Below are 22,246 nucleotides of genomic sequence, written 5' to 3'. Positions count from 1 at the left end.
ATATGTTAAATATGTGTGTATGTATGTATTATATGCTGGCTAAATGTGGTTGTATGTATATATACACATACATATACATATGTACGCACATAACATGTATGCGTGCATATGCGTGTGTTTATCTGTGAATGGGTGTGGTTTTTGTTGTTGTAAATCTGTTAATATGGGCTGGTTTTAGGTATTGTTTGGGTGTGTGCGCTTGAAAATGTTCGCTACTTTTGAATTCGCGCTACTTTCGATTTTTTTTTTTTGTTTTGTTTCTAATTTTATACGAAGTTACATATAGTTCGAGCGCTATGGACCTTTGCACAGTTCAAATATTTATAATCTGAAATATTTATAACTTTTATCAGTGGCTACAGATGCTTTTATTTCGGTATTTGCATTTAGTAAATTTTAATTGTTTCTGATTTCTATTTCTTGCTAATGTCTCTGTTTTCTGTTTTTACCGATTTTCACTCCCCATTTCTCTTCTTCGCTCTTCGTAAATGCTACTACTTAACTAATTAACTAAAAGTACTTTATGCACTTTTGCTAACATCACACCAATTTTCAAATGCTTGCCGCTTTCAGTTGCATTTGCATGCAATCTTCTCGACACTTTCCATTGGTTCACATACACATACAAATCTTTAAAGGTCTACACATATATATAATTATTATTGAACATTCATATACATATACGTATCTAACGACTTCCATATCTAGTTGCTACTTCTAGTGGTATGGTTTCAAGTGTTCAACATAGTTCTGTGGTATAAGTCCGGTTTTACCGTTAAGCGTGCCCTGCAGCCAGCCTGGCTCATGCGAATAGCGTACTGCAAGTTAGTGAGAGAGAGAGAGAGAGAGAGAGCGAGAGAGAGAAGGATATTCGTTACTCATTTTGATTGAAGAAGATATTTTCATGCTATATTTACCATTGGTGATGATCTGGTTTGGCTCAAACGACAGCTCACCCTCGCTTTCGCCCATACAAGCGTACAGTGTGCGCACACGGCTGTAAGAAATAAGAAAAAAGCATATTAAAAATATGTATTTCGTAAGATGACGTTTTTGAGAGTCAATTCAAGAAAACAAATTTAAGTCAGGTTAGGTTGAGCAACTAAAGCAGGTACCGGAGGTCGTGTATTTGAACCGCGGCTAGACAAAGATACTCTTAAGCCATGTAAAAACGGATGCCAAACTGTCGGGCATAAATATGAGCATATGACAGAAAAAAAAATAATAAAAAAGATTAAATAATAAAAAAAATATATAATAAAAAAAATAATAAAAAACAAATAATAAAAATATACATAAAAATAATAGTGAATAATAATAAAAAAAAAAAAAAATAAAGAAAACCAAATAATACATAAAAATAATCCAAACAAATTTTAATAATAATAAAAAAGATTAAAAAATAAAAAATAAATGTAATATAATAAAAAAAAAAATAATAATAAAAAAAAATAATAAAAATATACATAATAAAAAATAATAAACAATAATAAAAAAATAATAAAAAAAAAAAAAATAAAAAAAGGAATAATAATAAAAACAAAAACTAAAATAAACAATAAAAAAAATAAATACTAAAAAAAATAATTATAAAAAAGAATAAACAATAAAAAAAAAACAATAAATAAATAAAGAAAAACAATACATAAAAATAATCAAAAAAAAAATATTATTAATAATAAAAAACTCGAAAACGGCTGAACCGATTTGGCTGAAAATTGGTGGAGAGGTAGCTTAGAACCAGGAGACGGACATAGGATACTTTTTATCCCACTCGAACGCGTTTCCGTGAAGTCACTATAAACAAAAGCGCATCTGATATGGAATAACAAAACGCAAATGACAGCTAAACGTAATTTTGTCTATGGTTAAGTAGAAAATTTGATAATATAAATTTTGTCAGAACTATACCTATAATCACAGTAATTTGTATTCTCTTTGAATCATCATTATCAATGCCGCGATCAAGACGATCGAATCTTTCCCGACAAAGCCGTAATGCAAGAAGGATACGAAACATTGCGAATGAAACGACTGAAGAAGCACAAAGAATTGCCCGTGAAGAGTGCCGCGTTAGTATGGCTCGACTTCGTACTTCTCAATCACAAGAGCAAAGCGTGGCAGCCCGTGAAACGGCTCGGTTGGCAATGCGAAAACGTCGAGCGAATAACAGAGATCAACAAGTAGATTTAGTAGTTCAAACGAATGCACAACTGTTGAATCGCCAACAAAAAGAAGTTTATGATACATTAATGCAGGCAATTGATGATGGAAACGATGGTTTATATTTCCTTGATGCCCCTGGTGGAAGTGGTAAGACATTCCGCATGCCAGTAATTTTAGCCACTGTTCGTGCGAAATCCAACATTGCGATTGCAGTTGTTTCTTCTGGAATAGCAGCCACATTGTTCGACGGATGCCGTACGGCTCATTCAGCATTAAAATTGCCATTAAATCTTCAAAAAATTGAAGAACAAACATGTAATATTTCAAAAAACTTAGCAATAGCCAAAGTTTTATCAGCATCGAAAATCATCATCTGGGACGAATGCACAATGGCGCATAAACGTGCATTAGATGCACTTAACCGAACATTGAAAGATATACGCAATGACTCGATATTTTTTGGAGGCGCAATGATTTTACTGTCGGGCGACTTCCGTCAAACACTGCCAGTAATTCCAAGATCAACGGCTGCTGACGAAATAAACGCTTGCCTCAAATCATCGAATCGATGGCGCTATGTGAAGAAACTTCAGCTGACAACAAACATGAGAGTTGCATTACTTAATGATACATCTACTGAAGATTTCTCTGAGCATTTACTGACTATTGATAATGGTCGAGTACCTGTCGACGAATCGAGCGGATTGATTTCTTTTCCTCAGAATTTCTGTAACTTTGTCTCATCGAAAGACGAACTTATCAATAAAGTATTCCCAAACATCATTAATAACTACAAAAATAATGAATGGTTGAGTGAGCGAGCAATTTTAGCGGCTCAGAATACAGATGTAGATGACTACATAATTCAAAATGATATCATTGGAACAATGCATTCATTCAAATCCATTGACTGTGTAACAAATGAAGATGAAGCCACCAACTATCCAATTGAATTTTTATTCCTTGTATGTGCCTGGCTTGCCACCGCACAATTTATGCCTAAATGTTGGCTCCGTAGTAATCATGCTTTGAAGCATAAACCCACCAAAACTTTGCAACGGTACGCGTTTGGTGGTAAATAAATTGATGAACAGTGTGATTTACGCGACGATAATCAAAGGAAAATTCGAAGGTGAAGAAGTTCTCATTCTGAGGATCCCGATGATCCCAACCGATCTTCCGTTAGAGTTTAAAAGACTTCAATTACCGATCCGTCTTGCAATCGCCATGACCATTAACAAATCACAAGGCCAATCCTTGAAAGTTTGTGGTCTGAATCTAGAAAATCAATGTTTCTCACAGGGTCAATTATATGTAGCATGTTCACGGGTCGGAAAACCATCTGAGTGGTTTGTTCTTGCACGTGCTTAACTGAAGAATACAATCTATTAAAGCTACATTGAAATACTTGATTAATAAAAGAATTAACTTAATAAAATCAAAAATCTGCTTTTTTATTGCCTCTAGGGCGGAACAAAGTTCGCTGGGTCAGCTAGTAAATAATAAAAAAAATAATAAGAAAGAATAAATAAATAAAAAACAAATAATAAAAAAAGTAATAATAATAAAAAAATAAAAAAACACGCGTCGTAGAACGTAACCGGAACAACACGGATTTATATTCGGCCAAGGACTGTCACTTCAGCAGCATTCCCCGTATTTGTATGGGGAATGTTTATGCTGCTACAACAACAACAGCGAACCACTTACAAATCTAAGTGGGGATTTGAAAGTTTAACCCTAACAACAATTGACCCCAGAAGCATTCCAAAAAATGTTGACAAGGGATCAAAGAAATCTATCACCTTTCCCCCCTTAAATCCATGTCGACTTCATTTACCGCATTTACATTGTCTGCTCGCGGTTTCCTCAGTGGTCACATTTGATAGTCTTTGGAATGGGATTTTGTTTGAATGCGGCAACGATCAAAGAGTCTGCTGAGCAATCCTGCCGGTGCGTATTGTCAATTTGATGTTGCTTTCGGAACAAAAATGATGCACAAAGCCGATCAATATGGAATTGTTTGAACCAAGATTACTATGGCTCAATTTCGGTCGGGCAAAATAATTTCTTAAATTCCTTACCAGTTTAGGTTTCTACCGCTTCAAACGAGATTTTAAAGTATTTCAATCTAACTTGTTCTGCAAGCCCTCTTCTGAGGTTTAGAGGCTTGGTTCAACACACCTGAAGGCAGGTTAAGATTGTGGCAAATAATGGAGAAAAATGCATTCCTTAGTTAAAACCAAAAATAAAATACTTTAAATAATCGATAGTTCTAAGTAGCATTAGCCACCTCTATCCAAAAAGGACACTAAAAATCATAGGCAGTCTCTCAAGTGAGCCGGAGAGCTTTAAATGACAAATAGATGCCTTAGTAATGTTGCCTTTTCGCTGCAAATTTCTTAAACTTTAAAATATTTAATTGATTGCATGACGGTGACTTACACAACTCCAGTAACCCAATCAGTATCTATTCAAATCAATTCAGACGACGGTAGATAACAAGTCAAGTTAAAAAAAATTAAATAATTGGTTCAGTAATTAAAAAAAGATCACTAAGTAATCCGAAGAAAGTAGTTTCAAAGGCGGAATGCAGTCCGCTCAATAATAATTTTTTTTTTTTAACACAAAAAGTTTCAATTCACTTACGCTGTGCCCGCATTTAGTTCGCGTTGTATCTCCTTGTTGCGATGCACCTTAGCCGGCACATACTCGCCATCCTTCGGCGAACTGCCGCCACCGCCAATCATAGAGGGTGCTGCAGTTGCCGTCACCACATCGTCGCAGGTGGAGCCCAATAGCGTCGACAGTGAAGAGGCTTGCGAGGAATGTGGCACATAGTCCAGTGAATTACCACCGCCTAACAAACGGTTACCACTATTGCTGACACCACCACCACCGCCTCCACAGCCGATGCCATTCGCCGACGATAAAGAATCACAGACACTCTCATTGGAACTAGAGGTGGATGCCGCTGCTGCCACAGGTGAATAGTGTTTCGCCTGCGCGTACAAGTGACTGCGGGTAAGCTGCGATTGACCGCCACCGCCACCACTGCCGCCTCCCGCCAGTGCCGTCGAGCCATACAACGCTTCGGTGCGCATTGATATCGTTGGTGGGGAGACATTGTTCATATTCAGTCGGGTAGTGCTGCCCGCTGAGGCGGTGGAATAAATACCACCGCTTCCGCCAATACCCGTAGACGCTGGTGTGGCTGTGGCCATTAGGTAATCTTGACGCAGTTGTGTTGCATTCGCGGGCGTGGCATGATGTGCTGTTAGACCGGAGCCGTTTGTGCCGCCACCAAGTATGCCATATACGGCATCAGCAGCGCTGCTGTTTACGGCGCCAGTGCCACCACCACTACCACCGCCGCCACTACCACCACGTAGACTACGCACGCTGATGTCACTCTGTGACATGGAATGTAAATTTTTTACGCTGCCCATATTGACGCTCATGCCAAGACTTTTGGAGCCGCTGCCGCCACCGCCATTGGTGGTGTGGCCGCTTACAAGGCCGCCGTTTGTGCGGTTTGCTGGATTGCCACCACCCCCGCCGCCACCAACACCACCACCACCGCCGCCGCCGACACCACTGCCATGCGAATAGATTAGACCATTTGGAATGTTTTGCAAGCTCGACGACATCGGTGGATCTGTGAAGTTGGACTTAGTCACAAGTCGATAGACTTGCTGTTGGGGTGAATACATTGACGTGCGTCCGCCGTTGCCCACACCACCGCCCGCTGATGGTGATTTACCAGCTTGACTAGCACGTGGCACGCGCGTCGGCGGACTAGTGGGATTGGGTGCGCTTAACATTGGCGCGCTCGGGTCGCTCTTGAAGATGCGATCGTAGTTTTCAATTAAAATATTTATAACAATGTTGTTGAACTTGATGTCCAATATGGCAGCTACCGTCTCCTCCTGGGGGCGCAACAGTGTCGGGCCGAACACCACGCCCAAATTGAAGACCGACATTTTATTCTTTTCAAATTTGCGTGACACTCTGCAAAGAAAAGGGGCATTAGAGTACACATAAAAAATAAGACTACACGAAGGCACGGCTGACTTACTCTGTCAAATGTCGAATGACAAGATCGAGCATCTCGAAGTTCGACTGTGGCAGCTTGTGTACCAATTTATGCACCTCGTGTACACGCTGATTCAAACTTTCTTGTTCTGCATGAAAATAGAGAGAGTGGCAATAAAATTTACTTATAAAAAACCAGACTCCCAAACTATTAAAAAAACCAGACTGCACTTACTTGCCGCCTCGATGAAGCCGCTGTGATAGCGATATGTCATCAGGGGTTCATTTAGATTGCGCAAATACGTTTTCAATGCGCTCGCTATGGTATTGCTCTCCATGAGATCCCGATATTGTTCATCGTTAAAAACACTCTCTGCCTTCTTGTGATCCATACCCAGTGACAGGAGTTTGGAAATTTTCGTGCCAACACCGCTCTTACGGTAGATACCCTCATCCTCAAGACCGCGCTTCTCCAGGACATCGATGCATCTGCGCACGAAAGCGAAGCCCATGTCATCCAACTGATATTCCTCGCCAGCCTTCACTTTGCCGGGAGCAAAGTAGGTCTGCAAGTATGCGAAAGAGAAGTTCAATTAGATAAGAATTTTTCATAAAACTATTAAATAATATTTCGAGCACTCACCGATTCGGTGCCATCCATTGCTTTTACCCACGTCTGCCGATCGTCCTCGCTGAGCGCTTGAAATGTATACACAATGCCTGGTTTCTCTTTGAATGTCAAATCGAAGCAGAAACGTTTCTCGAATTCGGAATTGCGTGGATGACAAGAGTATAGCGTCAGTTTCTCCTCTTCACGCCCCTCAGGACGCGTTGAGCTGTGATTCATCTGATTGAATTGCAACATAGTGAACTCCTTCTTTTGCTTCTTGTAAGTGCAATAGTATTTTGTCCATGTTGCCTTGAATGGCTCTAGAAGAGATATTTTCAAAAGGGAGCCTATTTTAAGTATTAATCAGGGGGGTCACACACATCGACAAAAACGAAGAAAATATAGTATAATAAAATATATAAAATATGAAAGTGAAAATAAATTTGTATAAATGTGAAATAAATGTGAGAGAAATAATTTTAATATAAAAACGGATACAGTATAGACACTTGAAAGAAGTGAATTAGCGGGTACAGACTCAAGATTAACTAACACTCTACAAGGATCTCATCATGCCCGTCCTAACGTATGGTGCATAAGCTTAGACGATGACAACATTCGTTGAGGCGTCACTTGAAGTGTTCGAGAGAAAGATTCTGCGTAAGATTTTTAGACCTTTGCACGTTGGCAACGGGGAATATCGCTGGCGATGGAACAATGAGCTGTAACAGCTTTGCGGCGACATAAATATAGCGCAACGAAAAAAGATCTAGCGGCTTCGTTGGTTGATTCATGTCGTCTGAATGGAAATAAACGTTACGGCTCTGAAAGTACTCGATGCGGTACCCACTGGTGGCAGCAGAGGAAGAGGAAGGTCTCCTCTGTATTGGGAAGATCAGATGGAGAAGGACTTGGCTTCACTTGGTCTGTTCAACTGACGGCGGTTATCACAAGAAATAAACGACTGGTGCGCTTTGTTAAACTCGGCCAAAATCGCGTAAGCAGTTATCGCGTCAATTAAGAAGAAGAAGAAGATACGCAAGATTAACGGAAGTTTAGTCAGAATACCATTTAGAATCAATTACATAAGATTGGCCTCAATGAAAAGCTAATATGGGTAGCACCCGATTTGACGTGAAATAACCATTTGAAACGAATTGAAGTTTGCGATTCCTTACTAAAGCGAGACGGTTAGTAACTGGGCATGAAAAAGGGTCCCATACGAGAGCAACAGCCGAAAAGAATCGTAATCAAATCGCACTGAAGGGGATCAAACGGTCGCCAAGCCTTATTTTTGGCCAAGAAGGTGTTTGCTGTGTGTGGGCTCATCCACAAAGTGCTGCACACGTTGAGCTAAGCATTCAAATTGGACCTCTACTGTCAACAACAGATTGAAATGGACGATCGATCAGAAATGATCAGGATTAGCGAAAAACAAGGTGTGCTCAGGCATACATCTTTAGCGATGCAGTTTATCACATCTGATGTATCTAGACTGTGTCTAGACCTGGCAACAAGCGATTAGCTTCTGCAAATGAGCTGGTAAAATTATTCACCAAAACGAGCGAGGGCTCTCTTACTGTTTCGACAATACGTTTCTTTTAAGTTTAAATTGGAAAAAATTAAAGAATTCCTGAACTCTACAATTACAACCTCTTTAATTCCTGAACTCTTTTTATGCTTGATTCGATAAAACTAATCTAGTATAGTATTGCTAAAAATAAGATTATTCATGCAACACCGACCTACAAGAAATAAATATGTAATGGAGTAAGTAGGATGGGTGAGGGAAAGGTGAACATTGCATATTGAACATCGAACATTGAAACTCACTTTTTTCCATCAAAAACAAATAGCCACGCTTTGTGAATTTCTCCTCTGGTTTCTGTAATAAAAAAATGGAAAATTAGTATATGTAAATTCTAGTTGTTGTATAATAATAATTTTTGTGCAAAACAAAGGAGAAGCGATGAAATAATTTCAACTAAAATTTAACTAAATAAGATTTAAGATATTCTCCCGGTTCGAAACATTTTGGATTTTTATCTACATTTATGAAAAACAAGAGCTAAGTATTAAAAATATTCTCTGCAGGATTCCAGTAGAAAAGAACTCAAAATTTAAACTTTATTGTTATTCTAGCAAGATAACTCCTAACCCAGCTAATCATCTTCTTGCAGGTATATCCGAACTGTCTCTTGGGTAAAGATATAAGAATATACTTGTATCGAGCTCCATTAGTGCCCTCAGAACAGCATTTCTATGGTGAGTTAGAAGGGCAATATGATGCTTTCGTGCAGTTTTCAGTACCAACAAGTTGATGATGCTACGATGCTGCACTAATATCACTGCACCTGCTATAAGAACGAGAAGTCTTCTAATGTAACCCGAACCCCATCTTCTCAACAGTTTTTGTTCGTTTGCTACCGCATGGCTCACTTTAACGAACATCTCCTTGGAGATGGTTCAGCACCGAAATGCACCTGTTTGAGATGCGTAAGACGAGGAATGCGGGCCGCTGGACAAAACGAGCAAATTCAATACATTTAGAAAGTCGCGCCCCCCATAAATGTCATAACTTTAGTTCAGTCACCACCACTCGACCGCACTGTATACAATGTTCGACCATAAGCAACTGACTACAAATTTGGCAGACTGGCATCAATTACAATTCAGATTTGCTCAAAAAGGAGTATCAAGTCGAACCCACAGCTCAAACATTTCGAAGAAAGTAGCTAGAAGAGCCAAGACCGAAAACGGCAAGATGAATTCATCCAAAATGAGAAGGTCTTCCGCACTGTTTTCTTCGATTGCAATAACGTAGTTTATGCCCGAAGGCCATGCTAGCAATAATATAATTTCGAAGTTATACGCCGGTTGCGTGAAGTAATACCACCCGACCGCGACGAAGGAGTCCATTTTCTGATCCCACCCTTCGGTTACATCTCTGACAACACTTTATGAAGCTCTGCATGGGCAAGGCTCTTAGTGGTTTTATAACAACTGCACGGTAGGAAGTTTCTGATGCGCGATTTTCACGAGCTCTCTCAACACTCAAAAATGCTAATGGCGTTCTCTTAGACTGTTCAGCAACCAAGAGTCGCGAAAGAACTAAAGTTGGCACGGGAAACTACCAGACTAGCAACTGAAAACAAAAATTTTGCTAGGAATTTTGGAAAAAGCCAGGTAATCACATTCAGCAAGTCAACTGCAGCAGGTATCCAATTTAGCTGACACCAAAAGCATTCTGAACGAAACCAATTATTGGTACTCAGGCTAAAGGAGGAAACGTAACTAAAGGCTATTTTAACCCGCCATACTATCATTTCCAAGACATTTAGGTCTGTGTTTTTGACACGACCCGGAATTTCAGCAGCCTTCATTAAAAATATATGGGATATATTTTAAGCTATTGCAACAACAATTATAACTACCTAATTTCTTGTGACTATTCCCACGATCCGGTGTCGAAACCCGTGTAACATTAAATTATAAAAAAACAGTTGTTTCTAGTAGTGGTCGCCTCAAAAGGGTGGTAATGCTCGTACAGACAAAAGCAAACCTCCTATAATGCATTTCTGCCATGGCAATGCTTGTTAAAAGAAAACAGCTGCCCTTTGGGGTAGGTATGAACTAAAGTTTATTTCACGATGAGCTAAAGTATCTAAATCTAGTGGCATGCCACGCAGAACAGTGATAAAGAAGATGTCTTCCTACTCGTCATTCTTGCAGCTTCTGCAATAGTCGAATGCATGTCGACCTAGGAGACAGTGGCCTGTGATCTAAGCAACTAACATAGAAACGTTTTTCCTTGACGGATTAAGTAGGCCCTTTGAGCGCCTGACGCCCCGACTGGTAATGTCCTTTCTCGCTAATGTGTCTGTCTTACAATTTTCTGGTATATCACTATACCCCATTGAAATGAATGCAAAAATATTCCGCCATCTCGTTAAGAGGCGCCCGGCATTTTCGAGCAATGACGGAATTAGTGACAACGCCTCCAAGAGATTTAATCGCCGCTTGGTTATCGGAGTAAATATAGATTTCTCTGAAGGTAGTCACATTGTTGCCTAACCAGACAGGTACTTCCATTGATTCGTTACGGCAAACCGAGCAGCAGTGTTACCTGCATTCTGTTTATCAACCATGTTTAGGGGAGATAAGAAGAAATGAGTATTCAGAGCATCAGGGGGTGTGGTTCTTAGAGAGCCACTGATACGTATAAGCCCCATACTTTGAACTCTCTGAAACCTGTTTCCAAGTGTGTACCTATGTATCAGTTTAGAAAAAAATTTCCACAAATACATAGAGAAGTTTTGACAATTTTTTTTTTTAGCTTAGAAATTTTCATAAATATTTCAGATTTCATAAACAGAATTTCCTCACTCTTTTGTCCTTCATCCATTCTTTTTTCCTCTGCAAGGACAAAATTAATTTTTTTCGCCCAAGTGAGCACTCTCTTCAGACAACCATTTAACCTAACCTAACTTAGTCAGAAAAATTATGGGTATGCAGTTTTATAGTCCAAACAATTTTAGTATAACAAAGTGCAAGTTTAAAGTGGGTTTAATTTCGCTTTGAATTTTGACAATTTTTTTTTTTGCGCAGAAGTGTTGTGCATTTTCTCCATGCCATTAAGCCATTAAGCCTAGAAACGCTCAAGAAAATTTCTTGTGTTAAATTTTCTTAAGAAAGCTCACAAACAAGGACTCAAAAACAAACTTTTTTTCTGCAACCTTTTTTCTTTTAACCCTTTCAATACTGACGGGACACATATGTCCCAATGAGTGTTTTCGTTTTACTAAATGCCAAATATTTCTTTGCATCGCTGTGTATTTTCTTCCCATCAGTTTTTTACGAGATATACCAGCAATTATGCTCCGTATGACCCGTTATACTTTGTATTTTTCTCTACACATGTTTTGCAGTCGTAGTTAAATCGTAGCACGTGCTAGGTCAGTAAGTGCAAAAACGACAATTATAGATCAACTGAGTGTTCATTACGGGCGGGACAATGTTTTCCCAGGACATTTTCTCAATTCCTAGGAATAATTTCTTTATTTATACAAGAGGATATACTATTTATATCACTAGTAATAACTTTTCATGGTTAAATATTTTTCCCCCTTAAAAAAATCCGTATTGAAAGGGTTAAAGTTAATTAAACTAGTCAATAAAGAAACTCTGATTTGATAAGGAATAAATGCATGATCCCTTATTTAGACAAGAAACGTTGGAAGCTACGAAGTAGTGGCAGGTTTTTTTGTGCGATTTCTAGCAATTAGTGGACTGAGCTTGAATAAAAAGCTTATAATTTTCTCCGTCATGGATTTAACTTTTATAATAACAATAATTAGCATATCAGTCCTCACCGTTCTCTTTTCCATATATTTTGTCTTCAATTCGGTGACTTTTTCTCGAGTGCCTTCAAAATTCTCGCGTGTCTGTGAAAGGAAAATTGATTAAATATTTGTATATATTTTTCTTTTTTCAAATAAGAAGCGATTTGAATTATTTGAAGATTTTCTCTCACCTTTTGCACCTTGTGCCGTAAATCTTGCAGATAATCACGATTATCCTCGGCCTGTTCGTGCGCCGTATGATAGAACACCAACCAGCCGGAGATGAAGCCAAGCAGGATTTCCACAAATTCAAATTTGATGCGCTCCTGCACTTCCTGTATGCGTAGCACGTAACTCAAGGACTCCTGTACATATTCACGTTCGTGCATACCCAGACTGGCATCCGCCTGTAAAAACAAAAACAAGAAAAACAAAATGTAAACAATGAATGCGAATTCCAATGAAATTGTGACAATTTTTCGAAGAAGAAATGCAATTAATTGTTGAATATGTTTTCTTCAATTCTGCAGGTGCTAAAATTGTATAATTATAGCGTAAGTTTCGCGTAAGTTTGGTTGAACTTTGCAAGAATGCAAAGAAAATAATTATAAAGGCCAAAACAAAAGAAATGCATTATTCGCGGAATCGCCTCCTCGCCAATGCAGTTAATTAACTTTTATATTTTCTGTGTGCACTTTTATCAAAATTTTGGATTTTGCATGAAAGGATATCGCCAGCGTGGACTTACCTCCCGCCCCCAGCAACTACCGCCATAACAAGAAAGGAAATATTACTTTCTTCTTCAATTAAATTTTTGATGTAAGAGAGAGATAGAATTGAAATGATCCTTGACAGCCTAGCAAAGATATTATCTGCGCAAATTTTAATTGGAAAATTTTGCCAAATGTGTGAAAATATTAAAAAGTTGCCTAGAAATTAAAATATAAAATAAATTAGCAGATAAATCCATCGATTTAGTTGGACGAGATCCAAGCAATGTATTATTAGAACTCACCGAGGGTACTAAAATGTGGCTGCTAAATAACGAAACTGACGATAAATAATAGCTTAGCTTGATTTCACACCTAATACCATGCATGAATCTTACATGGATCTGGAAAGATTCTGCTGTCAATTCCTTCGAGTCGCTTTCGCTTCTGCAGTTTTAATGAACTCTAATACACCTGCAAGCCACGAAGAAGCCATGCATTGAACCGAGACGTATGGAGCGCAATAGTAAAGGTAGCATTGATTCCCCCGAGCTGTGGATGTAATCATCAGATGATCTTGCTGTAATAAATACAGATTTCACCTTTGGAAACAGATAAAAGTCGCACGGCGCAAGATCCGCCGAGTAAAGCAGATGATGCGATTTAACACTGGGATGTTGCACTTGGTTGAAAACGGCTCGGTAGATAGGCAGACAATGCGGATTGAGTCCACGCATTATCTCTACCATTATACTTAAACTTTTTCTCTATTGAGGCGTCTCGACTCTGTATATTTTTTTGTTATAGGGTATTCACTAGGCCGGGTCGATTTGTGGGGAGGCAAAAAAATCGCCCATTGCTCTGTGAAAATCATATTCCAGGGATCAAAATAAGAAACTTTGCCGAAGGAACCATACCTCTAAAACGAATTCTGATGTCCACCAATTTGGGTCGAACTTTTTAGTTTCTTTTCTCATGTAAAGGCCAAAAATGGTGATATTTGGAAATGATTGTATGGGGAACCCCCCAGGGGAGTTCCAAGGGGTGGGCCACTGGCATGGGTGGATCGGCCGTCCAAAGTTAGTGGGGGTCGGTCATACATTTGGACTCGATTGGAACACTCTAAATGGGTCAAAGCGGGATTTTTCGTTCGACCCAAATTGGGGGACATCAGAATTCGTTTCAGAGGTGTGGTTCCTTCGGCAAAGTTTCTTATTTTGATCCCTAGAATACGATTTTCACAGAGCAATGAGCGATTTTTAAATCGACCCGCCCTAGTATTCACCTTTTTTAGAAATCTAATATGATTTTTCTCACCCAAAATATAGTAAATTGAAAATTCTCAGCATTCATACCAAAAGCTTCTGTTTTTAATGTAGGTCTAGAGGAGAAAATGTGTAGCACACTTGAATATTAGACCGCACCGAAAAAAATGGTAGCCGTACACCCATCAACTTAAAGTATTTTTGTAAGGGAAAATCAAAAAAAAAATTGGTTTTTACCGGACGTCGGAGTCGCTTTTTTGCATATCTTCCAATCGGATCTTAAAGTACAATGCACAGTGAAACCTCTCTTGGACGGGAAGTCACCGTCAGTCTACCTTTGGTTCGTTGAAGCGAGGTCTCCACTCAAAAGAGAGTAACTTCTTCCGATACACAAGATTTGATATAGAGAAGAATGTTAGCTCAAAGAAGGTGACGGCTAATAGAGGTTGCCGTTAGAAGAAGTTACACTGGATCGATGTTTTCGTCTTACGGAAGCAATTTTTTACTGCTTTTCAAATATTCAAATATGTACCAAAAAACTGTTTCCAAAAACAGTAAAGAAAATAATTAAAAATTTTCCCCAAAAATTAAATCATAATTTAGCTGAAACATTAAAAATATTAAAAGAATTGAAGATACCATACTTCAATTTAAAAACTCTATACGAAAATTTGTAACATTAATAAATATCAAAATTATTAAAAAAAAATTTCAAAATTTTTTCAGTCGACTTCTTATTGTACCAATATTGAGAAGAAATGCCGACAAGGCCTAAAAATACGAGTACGTGGATCACTTGACAACGAATCACTCTATAGAAAATTGTATGCACATTGGCCTTCAAAATCTTGCAATTGGAAGACCCTGTATCAATTTTTTTAGAGAGCTGTACAAACGCATTGGCGAAGAACTAATCGATTTTTGACACCAAACGCGAGGTATTGAAGTTGCATAAAAAACTATTGTAATTTCATTTAAATATGCGCATACTTTTATTTTTACTTTGAATAATTTTGCAATCAAACTGAAATCATAAATCAAAAACATCAATATGCTTTCCAATAAAAATAAAAAAAAAAACATTAAAAAATATTTAAATTCGATCAAAGTTCATACCTCCAATAAATCTAACCTAAAATATTCATTCATTTGTTATTTATAGTCGAATTCACTTCGAAACTCTAAATAGATCACCCTTTACTTCAATTTATAATCTCAAATCTATTAAAAGCACCCTTTAGAAATAAATAAACAAAAATTTCGCGCCTATTCCTCGGTACAAACGAGAGCATTTGGAAATCGCGCATTTACTTCCTTTAAAGATAATTTGACATGCCTGCTAGTACGTACATTAAATATTGGATACGAACAACAACTAAAAAGCTGGTCCTACCACACTTTCCTTAAACCGAAACTGACGACGCGCATATTCAAGATTACATTTGAGGAGGCATAGAACGCACACAACTACACACTACCGTGTAACAGTATAAGTGAGCCAGTAGTGAATGATTAAAACCAGATAAATAAAAAACTGATAACTACAAAAATAAAAAAAAAATTACAAAAAAAAACAATTATACATATAAAGGAATACAAAACAAAAATTATAATACAAAAAACTAAAAAATTAAAAAAAAAATTTAAAATATAAAAAACAAAAACTTTAAAATTAAAACAAACATTAAAAGCGCAAATTAAAAACAAAAAAATCATTTCAATTATGCAAAGCAAAATAAAGAAATAAAAAAAATTACAAAAATAAAAAAAAAATTGAATGTAAATAAAAAAATATATATGAAAATATTAATAACAAAGAAATATTAAATGTAAAAATATAAAAAAATTTAACACAAAAATTAATAAAAATAATTTAATTGAAATTAAAAAAAATTTAATAAATAAAAAAATTAATAAAGAGTTAAGTGAGAAATTCCGAAGTTTTTTGTGATAGCAGGAATATACGTGCATTAGGGCGGATCAGTTTGTACGGAACTTTAAAAATAAAAATTAAAAAAAATTTTAAAAATAAAAATAAATTAAACAAAAGACAAGAATAGACGACGCACATACTCAAGAATACACAAATACACACTAGTGTGTAAAAGTATAACTGAATTAGTAGTGTCTGATTAAAAAAACAAATAAATAAAAATACGGAAAAAAAAATTTAAAAATGAAAAACGAACTAAAAACAACTTTAAAAATAAAAATTAAAAAAAGTAATAAACAAAATTTAAAAATAAAAATGAAAATAGAAATAAAAATTTTAAACAAATACAAAAATTAAAAAAAAATACATTTTAAAAAAATAAAAAAATTTCAAAGAAAATATATAAATAATAAAATAAAAAAATTAATAACACGAATTGTAAGAAAAAAAGCTTCGAAATTTCTCACTTAATATCAGACATACAGTGCCGCTCAACTGAATAGGTTTGAAAATTATTTCTTCTATTTTTCTTCTCTCTTTGTTCCTATGGCATGTTTTCCTTCTTTCCTTTTTATTTTGATTCACTCATTTGTTTACTCATAATATAACAAAAAAATGTAACGGGTTCTATGCAACGGTAAATCAGAATTTTGCTTTCATCGTGAAATTCGCTAAATGTGTGGTCTATTTTTGGCTCATCTGATTAGGTTTGACAACTTTGACTTCACTTTTTGATTGACTGCGTGATTGAAAACATTTAATTTATTTGGTATACTTAAATTTAAAGTAATTGCTACCATTTTTTTAATATGGGTCGAGGAAAATCTTTAACCGATTTTGAAAAAGGTCAAATTAAAGGCTATATTGAATCTGGCCTAAAACATAATTAAATAGCAAAGAAGATTGGTCGAAGCCAAAACGTGGTAAGCAATTTTCTTCGTAATGAAGCCGATTACGAGAAAAAAATGAAAGGAGAAAAAAATATGCTACAACGGCATGAGAGAGGCGACTAATCTTCGAATTCCCACCTCTCTGCCAGTAAAATCAGGGATGAATGCGGTGTAAATGCTAGTTTGGCAACGGTAAAACGAGTTATTCGGAGTTAAAGAGTTAAAAATAAAAAAAACCTCCTCTTAATGATGCTCGGAAGGAAGCGCGACTTCGATTTGTGCGGGATCACATAACATGGAACAAGGAGTGGAAGGCTGTGGTCTTCTCCGACGAAAAAAAGTTCAATCTCGACAGACAGGATGGCTACAACTATTATTTTCACGATATTCGAAAAGAGGAATGCTTTTTGAGTCGTCATCACTCCTGTACAGGAGGCGTAATGGTTTGGGGAGCCATATCGTTTTATGGAACTTGCGAGCTTCAGTTAGTTTCATCAAAGATGAATGCAAATGTCTGCAAGACTGTGCCCAAAAAAGCTTTTCCCCAGTTTTCCGAAGTTGTTGGACCTATTCAATGGACGTACCAACAAGCCAACGCCCCCATCCATACAGCCCAGGTTACAAAACAGTGGATTAAGGACCAGAATGTCAACTTGCTCGAGTGGCTGTCATACTCCCCAGACATAAATATTATCGAGAACATTTGGGGACTTTTATCCAGGAGAGTGGGAAGACAAGGGGGAAGACAATTTCAAGACTCGGCGACCCTGGTTGAAGCGATTAAAAAAGCCTGGTCAACTATTTCACTGAGTGAAATTCAAAAATATTACGATTCCTTATCAACTCGAATGTTTGAAATAATTAAGAATAAGGGTGGTCATACCAAATATTAAATAATGCTGAAATAGTGTCTTTTATTATTTAAGTTACCAAGTGCCATGAAATATTGCTGTGAATAGGTTTTTTTTAATTATTTTGTTGGTCAAACCTATTCCCTTGAGCCAAAAATAATGTAGATTTTCAGCTATGTTCTTGAAAATATAATAAAAAAAAATATAAAAACCAAACCAAAAAAAAAAAACTTTTGTATTTTATAAATAATTGATCGTTTTACTTAACAAAATTTAGTTCGTTTAAATCCGACTGCTCGTTATGAAGATATAATATTATGTTCTAAGTCTAAAAAAGAAATCAAATCTATTCAGTTGAGCGGCACTGTATATGTACATTAGAGCTAGTTAATTTGTATGAGATGATTTTGAAAAAAATTAAATTAAAAAAATTAAAAAACTAAAAATTTTAAATTAGTAAAAAAATTTCAAATAAATAATAAAAATATGAAAAAAAAAACAATTTAAAGTGTCCCACTTAATAGCAGATATACATGTACATTAGGGCGGGTAAATTTGTATGCAACGACTTTCTTCAACATCGTTCCTAGCATATTTGGGTTTTACAAACAAAAATTTTTTTAATTTAAATTTAAGGTACATAAAACCAAATAAATTTTTTTTCTTATCAAGAAAAACAATTAAAAAAACTTTTTGTAATAATAAAAAAGAATTATATGCAAAAAAATTTGAAATTTCTCACTTATTAATAGATACAAAAAAAACTTCGGAATTTCTCACTTAATACCAGATATACATATTCACATTAGGTGCAATTGGGCGGGTCAATTTGTACGGGTGGACGTTGAAGTTCCTAGTATATTCGGCTTCCTCACACAGTTCTAAGAAAAAATTTTATTTCATCATTAAAAATATAGTGTATGTACATTAGGGCGGGCCAATTGTTGTTCCACCATAGGAACGACGCATTTTTGGATGCTACTTGAAGTTCCAAAAAAAAGGAGATCATAGCTTTAAAATCAGTTTTGAGTGTAAGAAATTTTAAAAGAAGCTATTTTTAATCAATTCGAAAATAGGGAGGGAGTTATGGCTTTGCAGATAGAAAGTAGAAAAACAGACTTCCGTGTTGAGTAAAAAGAATGTAAAACCAATATAATTGTAAATTTGTTAATTGCAAAAAAAGGTGTGATTAGAAAAAATGTTGAAAATAAATTTTTGAAATTTTGTAAAATTTAATCGTTGTCGCTTTGTAGCCATCAATCATCTCTTTGTTTGCCATTTAGCGGCGCTTTAAATAAAAGGTAGATATCAAAAATAAATTCTTCATACCAAAATATGTATAAGTACAAATTTGTATTAAAAAAATTAACATTCATAATACTTAAGGAAATATAAATCTTCATATTAACTTTATTATAATTAACGATAGTCTCTTTTAAAGCTTGTGGGGAACGAATTTGACTTTAGAGTTATGATCCTTGGACTTTTGTTCTCAGAATTTCATGTAGAATCCGAAAATGCCTAGAAAAATTGATCCGCTCTAATGAACATGTTATGTTTTTAATTATGAAATAAATTTTTTTATTGATTAACACTTTAATGCATTGAACGGCGCTTGTTGGCGCTGGTTGCCACGTGGCAACTAACAACAGCCAATCAGATGAGTGTGAAATTCGCAGTTGCATAGGATCATAAAAGTTGGCTAAATTTTTTAGATATGAATCCGCCATGCCTCGCCTTTATTCTTCTCCCACACAGAGGTATCAATAAACGCTGCAAATGCCAAATAGGAAGCGCGTAAGCAAGTCAAAGCGCCGGAAGAAAGCACTCAAAAAGGCGCAGCACTTATCCAGCGCGCATAAAAATTGATCTTTTGACCTTTGGCATTGGCATTGACGGCGGCGCCAACACTGTTGCCGTCGCCACTATACGAGCAACCGCACCCCCATTCTAACTTTATAGCTGGACATACATACATACACACACAAGTCGGTAATTAATTTCATTTTCCTTGTTGAGTTGCTGAGGACGAAATTGCCGAAAGTACCGCAGGCAGTGTGGGGTGAAGTGGAAACTATGACGACACAAAATCACGTTAATTGCAGTGCAACATATGAGACAATGGCGCGTGTTGCCGTAGGGATAATTGTTATCGTTATTACGCGCTGCTGTTGTTGTTGCCGGGACAGCAGTGGTTATTACACAGGAGTGAAGTGGACACACAACAACAACTGTTGCTGCCACTGCTGCTGCTGCTCTGGTGCGTTAACGTATGTAGTTGATGGCAACACTGACCACTGTCTGCTGACTTTTGGACCTCAGTGAGCTTTTCATTGCAACAGCTGTACTTCAATTAGCCACTTTTGACATTGAATGTGAAATACTGCCATGCAAGAACATCTTCTTTTGAGCTGATGAACTTCTAATGAGTAGACGCACCAGTTCAGTTTAACTTCCATCTTCCATGCACGCTATCGTTTCCTTCTTGGAATATAATGCAAGTTGCTTCAGTATAGTGCATTACAGGTAATGTGAAATGACCAGCTCCTTTTCCGAAGAGTCAGAGCTTAACGATAACAATCGCAGGTTCCTTCCTTGGATCACTCATTTTACTAACATTTGTAAAACTAAAAACCACGGACCTAAGCTTCGTTGGCTGCGGTATTCTAGAACTTAAGAACGCGGAAGCAAAATTCAACAGAAGTTTCTGGCATGTCGCGATTGCTGTCATGCCATCTAAAAGCGAGCAGCCCTGAATGTACGTGCCAAACTCGTCGCGTTGGTGACATAGACCCAATATGGTTGTGACTCCGACCGAGCGAAAATCAAAAACACACCACGAAACGGATGTATACCTAAAGTACCTGTAATTATCGTTTCCTGCTGAAAAATAGTATTAACAAGCACAGAAGAGACCAAACTGACTCACATGGCTTGGTCCATCTTGGTGAATGCTCCGAGTACCAGTTGGCTGCACACATGGAAAGACAAATAATAACGTCGTTTCAAGCGGTGAAGTAAAAACGGATTTCCGAAACAGTCTCTTTTATAGATCATGGAAAAGAGAAGCCAAGTAAAAACATTAGCATAGCTTGGGAGTCTGCCAAGCCCTTTATTTTTTTAAAAGGTTAGAGGAGTAGCTAACACCTTCTAAGAATTTATACCTTGCATTCCAGAACCTTGGAAGGAGTTGACCCAGAGCGCTCAGTTGCGCTAAAACGATATATTACTCGGGATACACAAAAGCTCTTTCGAATAATCATTTGGCCATCAAGATTATGTATATTAGTGCGAAGGTGCCCAGAAAGCTCATCAGGCATCTGAAAATCAATCTTAGATGGGATCGAATGGCCCAGAGGGGCCCTAAACGGCACTGAGGAATGCAATCGTGACTAAACAACATTCCGCGCAAAGGATTTAAAGCTTTCAGTAAGGAGAAGCGTCTGAATGTAGAGGCTCCAAAGATCATGGGATGCCGAAATCGCTTATAAAAATTGGTAAACATGCTAACTCCATCATCTTGGAACTCGTTGACGACTTTCGGCTGCTTTTTTCTTCATATTAAAATAATGAAGAAGAATTCCCCGCAAAAACACATTATTTGGCACGAAATTCGACATTTTCAAGTGTGGTAAAAATATTGTTGTTTACGCTTCAAATAAAAAACTTATACTGACGTTTGTGCCTTACGACAGTAGCTCTCCAATGAATGTTTGGAAATGTGGATCGATGGAATAATAATCAAGTTACGCCATCTGTTGTAAAACCGCACGAACTTATTCATAGTCCTATTATTAATGCGAAGTGGTCATAAACATTTCAGAGTTTCATAGCAAAAAAAAGGACTAAACTCGGTTGAGTCTCTTTTAATTTCATGTAGTTTGAAAATCAATTTTATGATTTCTTAACGCATTTTGTTTTAAGGACACACCTCTTTTTTAATTTTATGCAATTTATGTCAAAAAACACCTTCTAAGAGAGAACCCTGTCACGAGCTCATCGAAATAATCTAACAAAATCACATTCAGGTTGCTTCTCAGCATCTCGCCCGCCATCGAGCAAAACGCAGTCATAAACAGCGCTTTTTGTACCGAATCGTCATGGGAGATGAGAAATGGTGCGTATACATCAATATTAAGCAAAAAGTCAAGCCGGAGTCAAGCCGGATATTCATTCAAAGAAGATCATGATATGTGTCTGGTGGGGCTGGGAAATGCTCGAAAAGAATGGCACGGTAACAAGGAGCACTACATCGCCCAGCTACACCGTGTGAATGAGGTTATTCGACTGAAAAGACCTGATCGACTTGGTCAAACCATACTCCTTCACGACAATGTCAGGCCTCATGTTATACAAGTCCTCAAAGCCGCACTCCAAGAGCTCGAATGGGCGGTCCTTTGGCATCCGCTGTATTCTCCGGACTTTGCACCGACCGATTACCATC

The 22,246-nt window shown here is 37.0% G+C and overlaps 1 protein-coding gene across 1 annotated transcript in view; it reads right to left on the bottom strand.

Moving 5' to 3' along the window:
* Nucleotides 1–216: 216 nt before the first annotated feature.
* The window catches only part of LOC128858743 (rho GTPase-activating protein Graf), a 74,269-nt gene continuing 52,239 nt past the window's right edge, over nucleotides 217–22,246 (bottom strand). The window contains exons 3-11 of the mRNA XM_054095233.1: nucleotides 12,345–12,560; nucleotides 12,184–12,255; nucleotides 8,645–8,696; nucleotides 6,845–7,131; nucleotides 6,437–6,767; nucleotides 6,245–6,350; nucleotides 4,816–6,177; nucleotides 918–997; nucleotides 217–818 (exon numbers count right to left, since the gene is read on the bottom strand). Coding sequence (XP_053951208.1) covers nucleotides 718–818; nucleotides 918–997; nucleotides 4,816–6,177; nucleotides 6,245–6,350; nucleotides 6,437–6,767; nucleotides 6,845–7,131; nucleotides 8,645–8,696; nucleotides 12,184–12,255; nucleotides 12,345–12,560 — 2,607 coding nt within the window. The 3' untranslated portion in view covers nucleotides 217–717. The remainder of the gene's footprint in view (nucleotides 819–917; nucleotides 998–4,815; nucleotides 6,178–6,244; nucleotides 6,351–6,436; nucleotides 6,768–6,844; nucleotides 7,132–8,644; nucleotides 8,697–12,183; nucleotides 12,256–12,344; nucleotides 12,561–22,246) is intronic.

This window comes from Anastrepha ludens, chromosome 3 (assembly GCF_028408465.1).
Source record: "Anastrepha ludens isolate Willacy chromosome 3, idAnaLude1.1, whole genome shotgun sequence".
Lineage (NCBI taxonomy): Eukaryota > Metazoa > Arthropoda > Insecta > Diptera > Tephritidae > Anastrepha > Anastrepha ludens.
This window is presented reverse-complemented; position numbering and strand designations above follow the sequence as displayed.